The 11,061-nt window shown below is 40.1% G+C and overlaps 1 protein-coding gene across 18 annotated transcripts in view; it reads left to right on the top strand.

Moving 5' to 3' along the window:
• The first annotated feature begins 672 nt into the window (after positions 1 to 672).
• dock7 (dedicator of cytokinesis 7) overlaps positions 673 to 11,061 on the top strand; it is a 49,563-nt gene continuing 39,174 nt past the window's right edge. For 15 of the 18 annotated variants that reach the window (XM_049587174.1, XM_049587172.1, XM_049587171.1 and 12 more), the window contains exons 1-12: positions 681 to 800; positions 4,816 to 4,915; positions 6,425 to 6,600; positions 7,296 to 7,364; positions 7,505 to 7,634; positions 7,786 to 7,998; positions 8,266 to 8,351; positions 8,450 to 8,516; positions 9,038 to 9,187; positions 9,780 to 9,860; positions 10,141 to 10,303; positions 10,865 to 11,007. In XM_049587174.1, the coding sequence (XP_049443131.1) occupies positions 763 to 800; positions 4,816 to 4,915; positions 6,425 to 6,600; positions 7,296 to 7,364; positions 7,505 to 7,634; positions 7,786 to 7,998; positions 8,266 to 8,351; positions 8,450 to 8,516; positions 9,038 to 9,187; positions 9,780 to 9,860; positions 10,141 to 10,303; positions 10,865 to 11,007 (1,416 nt within the window). In that variant the 5' untranslated portion in view covers positions 681 to 762. Of the gene's footprint in view, positions 801 to 4,815; positions 4,916 to 6,424; positions 6,601 to 7,295; positions 7,365 to 7,504; positions 7,635 to 7,785; positions 7,999 to 8,265; positions 8,352 to 8,449; positions 8,517 to 9,037; positions 9,188 to 9,779; positions 9,861 to 10,140; positions 10,304 to 10,864; positions 11,008 to 11,061 lie in introns of all 18 variants that reach the window. The other 3 variants (XM_049587177.1, XM_049587176.1, XM_049587175.1) reach the window with 2 other exon arrangements.

The raw sequence follows: 11,061 nt of genomic DNA, 5'->3' as shown, positions 1-11,061 counted from the left end.
AAATATTTAAACTTGATCTTCCTCCCCATATAAGGACATCTTTCTTGTTTTTCAAAAACTATTGCTGTTCAAAGAAAAAGCTTTGTTTTTTTCAGGTCCCCCTAATCCCAAATAGTTAGGAGAAATCAAAAACACATACCAAACAAAAGCTAGTGTCTCAGGAGGTTAAGATTAAATGTTAAGCTTTATTGTCATTAGCCTATATAATACAGGACTACCAATGAAATGCAATTGCACATTACACATATAAAATACATTATACAACTATTCACTTACTACTTGTGTATTGTGTTTATTTTGCATTGTCTTAAAAGGATCAAATGCCTTCTATGTTTGTGTATGTCTAATTTTCCAGGTAAAATCGGATTTAAAATAAAACTGACAACATGTCAATCAAAGTATGGGGCCATTTCTGTCTTATAGTGAATGACCAAGAAGAAATGATCTGATAATAATAATGAAAAAGTATATTCCACATTTTTGGAGTATTAATGCATTATGATAAATTACATTTATAAGGGTGAATATTATGTAGAATCTTTAAATAAAGCTGCCCAGCTGTTTGAGTGTATTCCCCACAGTACGGTGCGCAAGGGCTTTTCACTGGGTGTGTTCTGTTGCACACCATTGCGGAGATTACGGTAATGATCCCATTCTCCCGTTTTTCCCGTTTTCCCTGTGGCCGTAGTGAGTGAGTGGAAAGCGGAGTCTGCCTGCTGCCTGCCTGCCTGGGAATTTCAAAGCACATCAGCGGCCACTGCCATGGCTGAACGCCGCGCCTTCGCCCAAAAAATCAGCAGGTAAAAGCCTCGAGACCCCGAAACGAGCTCGGTAAAGGCACACCGTGCACTTTGTCGCTTCTATGTAGGTCGCCCTCAGACCACCGCTGAGGGAACCCTGTGAAGGAGGCCCAGCCATCAGCACAGCCTGGCTGCTCAGAGCTAGCCGCTCGTTAGCCATATCGGCAAAGATGCTCAGACCCACCCAGACAGACAGCGACACTGCTAGCTGCTAGTCTCTTTTTTTCACCCCGAATGCTAACAAAGGAGCGAAATGTAATTCAGTTGTAATAAACGTATAAAACAGCAGTTAGGTTTTCAGTAATTACCCTCTCCGAAATGGACTTACTGTAAATTGAAAACCGTTAATTTTAGACAGCTAGCTATCTTGCCTACAGTTGCTAACGACTGGTAGCTAGGTACTACTGGTAGAGATCAGGCTGAACTTTGTTGACTTATGTTTTAAGTAAAAACCCATTGACAAAGGAGGGCAGATGATTGCAATACAGTAAGGCTGCAAACAAAAGCCTCCATCAACAGTTATCAAATAGCGATGTATTAATCCCCTCCCCGCCCCTCAGACAGATCAAAGTAATCTCTTTAACAAAGGGCTTTGTGCTAGCTGTCAAATACCATCATCCCAGGCGATAGATAGATACTGTAGATCTGCTAGAGATGAACTGTGGTCTCCCACAGTTATCAACATTATTTCTTAAATCACTGATATTGCTGCTTATTTAAATCCACAGGGAAGACATTCTTGTAATTATGAGCTAAAAATAAATGCAGTCTGCTTTTTTGGTTCAGCTTTTCTGTGATCAAATGTCAGACGTCTTTATCAGATAAAACAAGATTTCACACCCATCTGGAGAGATTATCATGATGATCTAAGGCTTTCTGAAAGGAGGAATGTCTGCTGTCACTGTTGCTTTCATTTTCTATATGCAAAAACGAGATTATTTATGAAAGGCCGTGGACATGCTCTTCAATATGTCCTCTATAATTGTAGAACTGTTAATCTCCATGAGCCTACTTTATGTAACTTTAGGACAAAAATACAAGTGCTAGCTCTAGTGATTATGCAGGATGTCCATGTCTTTGTTGCTGCCAGGACTGGAGGAGTACGCATTTCTATTACAGTATGAATCCAGTTCCATTAATCAAAACCACATCCAGTTATTGAGAGTTTCATATTGATTTTTGTGGATTGAACATGCCCCACCTCATAGCAGGTTATTCACGCAGGATGAGGCATGATAGGATGGTCAGCTGACAAACTTACAGATGATCATACACCTGCATACATCTTACAGTGTAATAACAGTACCACGACATCACAAACTGTAGCCTCAACATTTCCCCTAGAGATAAGGCAACAACTCTGTGACACAGTTTAAACAGAAAATGAGCATTATAACCTTCACAGAGGTGGCTGGCAGATTGCATTGTATTATTCAAGTCTTTTGCAGTTGCCGTCTCAGTAAAACTTCCTTCAGTAGATAAAGGTGAAAACCTTGTTTGCTGCTTTCAGACTCCTAGATTAGTAGACTCTTTTTGCTTTGGTCAGTTTTGTGCATTCAGCAGTGAATAAGTGCCTCTGTTGTACCTGTTAAAGCATGCTAACTTTTAGTAATGGAAGTGAGTTAGCAAATGTCACATGTTGTGGCAAATTAAGTGACTAAAATTGCTGGTGGCTTTGCCCACAAGTTTGAATCACATGTCTCAGTTGAATGTTTTGCATATATATGATCTTCAGTCACTACAAGTTTATATTTTGTTTACGAGAGGGATTGTTGTCGCCATCTTAAAAAGATAGCCACAAAGGCTGTTTGTTTAATCAAGTTATTCCCATGTGCATTGACCAGTCAGTGCTAAGTAAAGGTCTGGTGAGAGGCTTTGGGGAGGACTGTGGAATGTGTTTGTCGGTTCAGTGCTTTTGCTTTTCTCCAGTTGTGACAGCACTGCACTGCAGAGGCCACTGGATCTCTACTACAGTACATTATCACGTTTATCATAAGCTGGCAAGTTGGACCATGCAGCTCTCGTTGTGTTTTCTTGCTGAAGATGATAAGCTCAAAGCTCTCTTGTTTTGCTACCTTGTATTTTTTAGGAAGGAACAGTGATGAACTCAGCACTATAGCAGCTTAGGGAAACTAGACTCTGTTTAGACTTTTGAGGTTTTGTGACCTTGCAGACTGAATCACACCTAATCCTTGCTCACCATCACAGTAATTATGGCTGAGAGTAAAAGTAACCTTCAAACTAGCAATTATGATTTTGCTTTCACGATGTAGAGCGAAAATATAGGAAAAATGGGTCAGATTGTTGGTTATGAAGAAAAAGTTTATCACAGCTGTTAAATCCTTATAGCCTCTGTGTTACCTGTGTGACATCACCTTGAGTTCAGTGTATAGCCTTTATCCTTGGTTCTAATTTGTTATTTGTTTGTGTCACATTGGGCAACTTGCTGCGTCGTTGTTTTGTTCAAGGCAAAGGTCTTGGAGTGGTTTTGTTGGTTGCTGTGATTTAAAGGACCTGTGTATGTGTGTGGCAACGGCAGCGGTTGAATATCAGGAGCTTCGTGCTGACCACTGGGGTCCAGTGGTTTATATTTGTTTCGTTCCTCTCTGTCTGGGTGTAATATATGATGCTGTCCAAGACGACACAGTAAGACTATGAGACAAAAAGAGAAAATCCTAGATGGACAAGAAGTGCTTAATAGCCTTGTATTTGAATTTTGCAAAATACAGCAGTGTGAAAAGAGTGTTTCTAATATTTAAATATACTTTTAGTTGAGTAGCAGTAAGTCTCACTAGACCCCAAGTGTCAACAGAATATCTCACAATACAATATCATTGAATAATATTAGCCAATTTGTGATAACGTCAAAATACCTTATGCCTCCAGAAAAATTTAATACTGAGATGAATTCTGCAATTTAGCCTATTACTCTTTTTTATTTCATTTTCACAGCTAGAAGATTAAACCTAACATATTCCTGGGGCCTTAAGTGTTTTATTGAACTAGGATTAATTTGGCTTTGAAGCGTTTCAGTTTGATTTAGTTTTCTGTTTATTCTCAGACAAGGGCATAGGTTTCATTTCACTGGGGTGGATACACATGAAAAGGGAGTTTCAGAGGTCCTTCCCCAGGAAATTTTGAGAATCAGTATCATTTCCTACCTTCTGGTGAGTCTTCCTGCGCCAGTTTTATGCAGTTTCTGCATCAGTTTATGGTGGAAATGTTTTTAATTCTTAAAAATAAAGGAGCAGGGATGTTCTAAGTATTGAAGGGGGCCGTGGCGTGTGCCCTGCATCACCCCCAAAATCTTTACCTATGTTCTTAATCATTGGGGTGGGACAAGCAACTGATAGTATTTATTATTGATTGCAAATGCCCGTGACACAAATTTGTGATATTTGACTATACAAATTAAATTGACTTGAGAAGTTCAATACTTAAATATTGTAGTATATTTTGTGATACTGTTGATACAGTGGCACTAGAGTTGCAATCTTATGATAGCAACACAGGTGTGTTTCTTTCCTTTACTGCACACATTTTCCATCTGAACATTTTTAGAAGTATTGTGTTGGCATTTTGCCTTCATTTGACAGATAGGAAACAAGGCGAGAGAGAGTGGTACGACATGCCTGGCTGGACATTGTGGTTATGTGGTATATGCTTTAACTATTAGGCTAAAGAGGCTCCCCTGACTTACAAACTCATGTTGCTTAATTTAGGCATTTTTATTTTCTTCAGTTACAGGTGTTAGGATGTGTCATATAAGATTGCCTTGCAGTTGCAGCACTGATCATGATGTGTCATAGCTGAAAGTCTTTCAGTATGTGCAACATCACCTGTATCCTAATCCCATTATTCTTACAACCAAAGTATGTATTGCTGTTATTCTCAGCCCTAAATGCAAGCCCCAATCAGGCCAGCAGTATCTAGTGTATGGATTTTTGCACAGACTTTAAAAAAAGGGCTGTTTTCACTCTCCTCCTCGATCCACCAATCTCCCATCTGCTTACAGGACTGTGGCAGCAGAGGTCAGGAAGCAGATCGCTGGCCAGTATGGAGGCTCCCCACAACTCTTCAAAAACCTCAATGTTGGGACTGCAACAAGCAACACAGTGAGTAGTTTCAAAGACCATCGAAAGGCCAGAGCCTGATACTGACATTCTGTCTTGGATCATCATACGAGCATAACAGCTGCTGCCGCTGCACCGTCTGAAAACGTCAGCCTAAATTACAACAACAGTGTTTGTGCTCTCAACAGTTGCAATGCTGTTGATTTTTCACACTTGCCTGAGTACATTTCTGGTGTCTGCTGTGTTGGGGAAACAAACACACAAGCTGGTGAACTGTCTGCTCACATGCCTTTATGTGTTTTGGTATAAAGATATCACACACTGGGCTGGTTGGAAAACAATTTGCTGCTCAGCTCAATGATATATTATTTCTTTGTTTTGTTATTCTTATTTTATGAGTTAAAGTTTATTGAATTTCAACCTTTTATTATTCCTAAGATAGTATTATCTCTCACTGCTGTTGCTTAATGTGCAACTGTAGAGTGTAGTTTTTAATTAAACTTCAGCATTTAGCAGATTTAAAATGTTTGAGAATGTGGTTAAATGTTGGACGTGTATCATCAGATACTGATTAATCAGTGCAGTTGCTTGGTCGCTTTTGTCATATATAACCTGGACCAATGTTAAAGCAAGTGCAGTATTTTAATATTAGGGATACCTGTTGACATCATTCTAAGCATACCACAATATTACAGCCTAAGACAAGGATGTCATTTCTGGTTGTTTGAATTGCTGCACTGCAGTTGTTTATGTCATGCTAAGTACCATGAGAGATAACCATTGATTGTCCTGTTCACCACATCTAGTCTCTGCTGCAGTGTTACAAATGTATGAGGTCAGACAGTGTGTTTGTTAAAGGGGTAATGCCAGTTGCCCCTCAGCAGGCCTGAGCCACAACACTGGCAAATACCACCCCTCCTCCTTAATTAGGCTACAGTTGGCTTTTAATTAAACTGTGAAAGGTATTTGTGTTCAAATTCCTCGGGAGGGAGAAAGAGAGAAGCAAACACACACACACACACACACACACACACACACGTTCACACTTAAACTGAACCTGCTGAAACAAAGATTCCCCCCTGGGTTCATCATTTTAGAAGCTGACTAAGACCCATGAAACCATTAGTCTAAGCTTGAAGTAGCACACTTGCTAATCTGGTTACTTGTATCAGCTCGAGGGCATTTTAAAGCATTTGCCCAAATCACACATGCATCTTTCTCAGAAGTGATTCTCCTATTTGGAATTAAAGACGATCCATAAAGCAAAACTGCTCTCTCAACAGAAATAACAGAAATTACCTCATATCTTAGGACCTGTTGGGGCTTTACATGGTGCAGATTCATGGAATGACTAATAACCCATAACTCTGCTACTTTCTTTCGAGGTTTTGTGGAAAATCAATCCCCTAAAGCCCTAAAACTACAGACTTTAAGACTTTACCAAGGCATTTATGTATGGAAGAAGTACAGACAGGAGAACTGAATAGCTGACTATGTTTTCACAGCTAATTAACTTTTCCCATCCCTCTGATCTCTCTCATCACCCACTAGGTTCCCCTTACAGAGGCGGTGGAGCCTGTGGATTTTGAGGAGTACCTCATCACTCACCCTCCCATCGTTGAGTCAGGTCCCTTGAGAGATCTGATTGAGTTTCCCCCAGATGATATTGAGGTCATCCACACACCCAGGGAGTGTCGCACAGTGGCGCAAGCCGTCCCTGAGGAAGGGTAAGAGTGCTGTGTGGTTGAAATACTGTAGATGGTAGAAGCAGGTGTGGAATTGAGCATAATTCTTTCTCATGTAAGAGCATTTTGAGTATTGAACCCAGAGCAAATAGTGTTTATAAATGGAATTATTCATATTAACTGGACTATAGAGGGATAATTTTTGGGGGAATTGTAGTACAATACAGTGTACATTATCACTTGCCGTGTGGACCTCTTTAAATTGTATGCCACATGGCCATTAGGCTGTGCTATCTCCCTTTGAGCTTTCCTTGCTGCTTTGTATTAGATACTGATGCAGAAGGTTTTATATATTTATGTAATCTAATCATAGCAATCAAGTTATAGCATATGTTTCTATTAGATTTTTTTGTGTTGTTATTTTATTTTGAGGTTATAGTGACTTTAGGAAAATGCAGGCATTTTTTAAAAGTAGTGGTAATAAGTCTACGCTGCACCACGTGTTTAAAGATGAAAGATCAGTAAGCTTGATGTCATCACTTAGCTCTGGCTCTTGGTATGTCAGAAGAAGTGGCACAAACTGCGCGAGTGTACTTCACTGTCTGATATACCAGGAAGAATAAATGACATCACTCTGGTAGCCTGTCGTCTTTATTCACTTAGACTAATGCATTTAAGGTCTGAGTCTTGCTGGTAAAATAAAGCTTGTTTGATTGATTGAGTCTGTCTGGCTGCAGGGACACTGATGCTCATGTCAGAGACTGTGTCAGATCTTACACAGAAGACTGGGCTGTCGTCAACAGAAAGTAAGGATTTACTGTGTGGAATTATTAATGTTTGAATCACCCAGTTTTACTAGGTAACATTTTACAATTAGGATTATATCTGTACAATATTATGGCTATATTTAGTGTTAATATTAAGTAAATGGCTGTTTCTCCCCCAGATACCATAAGCTTGGTACAGGCTTTAACCCCAACACTCTAGACAAGCAGAAAGAGCGTCAGAAAGGCCTGCCCAAACAAGTGTTTGAGGCGGATGAGATGCCGGACAGCAGCAGCTACCAAGATGACCAGGTACCAAATCATCTAGTTGTAAAAAAAAATCCTCTTGAATATTTCAGATTGGTGATATACATATTTTAGATGACCATGTTTATTTTAATACAAGAGTTTACCAAAATGCTGTGCATGCAAGGCAATTTTTTTTGTGTTGTTTGCCCTGTAGGATGACCTGAAGCGGCGGTCGATGTCTATAGACGACACCCCACGTGGCAGCTGGGCCTGCAGCATCTTTGACTTGAAGAACTCCCTCCCTGACGCCCTCCTCCCTCACCTCCTTGACCGTGCCCCTAATGAGGAGATTGACAGGCACAACGAAGAGCATCGCAAGTCTAACCGCCACCGTGAACTCTTTGCTTTGCACCCTGCACTGGATGAGGTAGTTCACCCCTTTATCTTTGCTACATTTCCAATATAAATTGTTACTTTTTAGTGACATTTTTGTGAGGTTAATCAGTTTAATTAATTAAATCAAAGCCAATTAGCTCAATCTTTGTGTTTGAAATGATTCCCACGATGTCAGTAATTTTCTTTGTAATGAATATATTTGCATGAATTAAGTGTTTTTCATCGCAGCATGGGCATTCATAGTTCTTTTGATCATTTTTACCAATTTTTGTATGTGATCTTCTCTGTGATTATGTAGGAGGAGCCCATCGAGCGCCACTGTGTGCCTGAAGTACCCAAAGAACACTTTGGCCAGAGACTACTCGTCAAGTGCTTGTCCTTGAAGTAAGTGGTGGACAGCCTTTTTCAGAAAAAAAAGCCTTTTAGTGCTTTCTTTAACTGCTGCTTTCTGCTGACCCACTGCTTTTTCTCTCCACTTGAAGGTTCGAGATCGAAATTGAACCGATATTTGCTAGTTTGGCCTTATACGATGTCAAGGAAAAGAAAAAGGTAAGCTGTTATGCTTTCCACAGTGCCTCCTCAGCCCTGAGTTGTTGGGTCACTTCTGCAAGCCATTAAAATTGTTGGGAGGCCAAAACGAATTTGATGAGTGGACTATAAAATTTTATGTTGCGGCCCTGTTATGCTTGTAGGAATGCAGTTAAATCATACACTGGAACCATGTGTCTATCCGAAGAAGAACATCCACTGCTGATTCTTTCCACTCCTCTTTAGCTGACAAACACTAGAGGGTAGCAGTTGCCTTGATAAGTAGATCTCTCATATATATTGCTCTGCACAGGAGCTCCATTGCTTTTACAAGTGGGTCATTTGTCACTGAAATGTTATCATGTTTGTCAGCCTCCACAAGCAAAAAATCAGGTTGCTGCAACACAGCCGTTCACTCAAAAATTTTGATTGAATGCTAGTGGTTATCATGGCCTGGTCATAGGATTACATTTAACGTGCGTTATAACTGTGTTGCAATCACTTATGTGTCTGTCTGTGTGTGTTTTGAATGTGCCCCTCAGATATCCGAGAACTTTTTCTTCGACCTAAACTCTGAGCAGACAAAGGGAATGCTTCGTCCACACATTCAGACAGCAGCCATCTCCACGCTGGCACGCTCTGCCATATTCTCCATCACCTACCCCTCCCAGGATGTCTTCCTCGTCATCAAGGTCAGACAGTTACGATATAGTTTAGTCTCTCTTGTCAAGACTTGTTTTGCAAATAAATGACTGAGTAACAATACGACCCTGATTTTAAGATGATCCAACACCTGTTTTTGGAAAAGGATTTTTCTTGAAAATAGAAACCCTGGCTAGGAAGATACTGTGAATTGAAAGAGAAGAGAGTCCTTATCCTTGAGGCCTTTTCTCTTGTAGAAGTGACAGTAACAGATGCTTGAGTCTGTGGTCTGTTTCAATGCATTTTCACTCTGTTATTTCCTTTGTGGCAGTAAAATATGTTATACTAAACCCTTGTTGGGTTGAACCGCGAGAGACACACGATCCATGGACTCAAATAAGCTTGCTAGCCTAATAACATTAAGGCTACATGCAACTAATATTGCAGTACTTTCTGTACAAGCCAGTGTTACACTGTTACTCTTTCCATGCAGAAAGAATTTTCATAAGAAACAGTTTATATGTGGGCCAGTACTCTAATTTAAATACAGTTGGCTCATATTTGATGGTCAGTCTTTATCCTGTGCGATCACTTTGTTGTGTGACTGAAAGTAGTGACTGAAAGTGTGTGCTTTGTCCGCAGTTGGAAAAGGTACTGCAGCAAGGTGATATTGGAGAGTGTGCTGAGCCCTACATGGTCTTCAAAGAATCAGATGCTGCCAAGGTATGATCAGTGTGAATTAGATGTTGAATGGCACATAAAAAGTTTTGAGATTTTTCCCAGATGTATGATAATAATACAAATACAGTTTGTGTTCTCTTTAATGTCAGCTACATCACTGTTCCTAGCAATACTGTCAGTTTTATCACTTAAATTGTGCACAGTGTATACTCACGTATTAATGAATAAATTAATAAGTACATTTTAATATAGTTAACAAGCTGTTTATTTTATATAAATCGCAGCTATAACTAACTTAAGCAAGCATGTATTTTTGTTGTAGAATAAAGAGAAGCTGGAGAAGCTTCGCGGCCAGTCGGAGCAGTTCTGCCAACGTCTTGGCCGCTACCGCATGCCCTTCGCCTGGACCGCCATCCATCTGATGAACATTGTGAACAGTGCTGGTAGTCTTGAGAGAGACACGGAGCTGGAGATGAGCCTCTCAGGTCTGATTTTCTCTGTTAACACAGCCCTTTGGTTTGCCACTGTAAACACACAGTATCTCATTATGAAGTCACATTCAGCGTAGAGGCGTATAGGTTTATGTTTTTATGCTTGTACTAACTTATAGCTTCAGTGTCACATTAGTTATCGGGAGACAGAGACTGTAAGAGACCTGGCAGTCACGCATGAGGCTCATGGGCTTGTCAATATATTACCACAGTGTATTGTCTTTATCTAAAGTCAACTTTCCAACCACAAATAGTAAGAAAGGCAAATTCAGACCGAGAGCACAACACCCAAACAAAACATGGTGCCATATTGAACCTTGGTTTGTTCTTTTTGAGTTTGACCTTTGGTGTTTGTCTAACCTTTAACCTCACAAGGTATATTTGATGCTGACTGTGATGGCTGCCTTTTTGTTGCTAGGCAGATCAAAGAAATGTATGTTTTCTGCAATATGGACAGAATATGGGAATAAGCTTGAGCCTGATGTAGCATAGAAAAAAAAACTGTCATTAAACAAAACTTAACATTTTTTAAACAATGTTTTCCCCTGTGTGCAGAGAGGAAAGGCTCATGGTCAGAGCGGAGGAACTCGAGTATCATGGGAAGGCGTTCCCTGGAGAGGACCACCAGTGGAGATGAGTCATGCAGTCTGACCGGCTTCAGACCTGCAACACTTACCATCACCAACTTCTTCAAACAGGTCTCCACAACCATATCTACTGCACACACATACAAGTCTAAAATATGTATTTTT

This window comes from Epinephelus fuscoguttatus, linkage group LG10 (assembly GCF_011397635.1).
Source record: "Epinephelus fuscoguttatus linkage group LG10, E.fuscoguttatus.final_Chr_v1".
NCBI classification, from domain to species: Eukaryota; Metazoa; Chordata; class Actinopteri; order Perciformes; family Serranidae; genus Epinephelus; species Epinephelus fuscoguttatus.
Note: the sequence above shows the minus strand (reverse complement) of the source record. Positions and strands in the feature narration are given on the sequence as shown.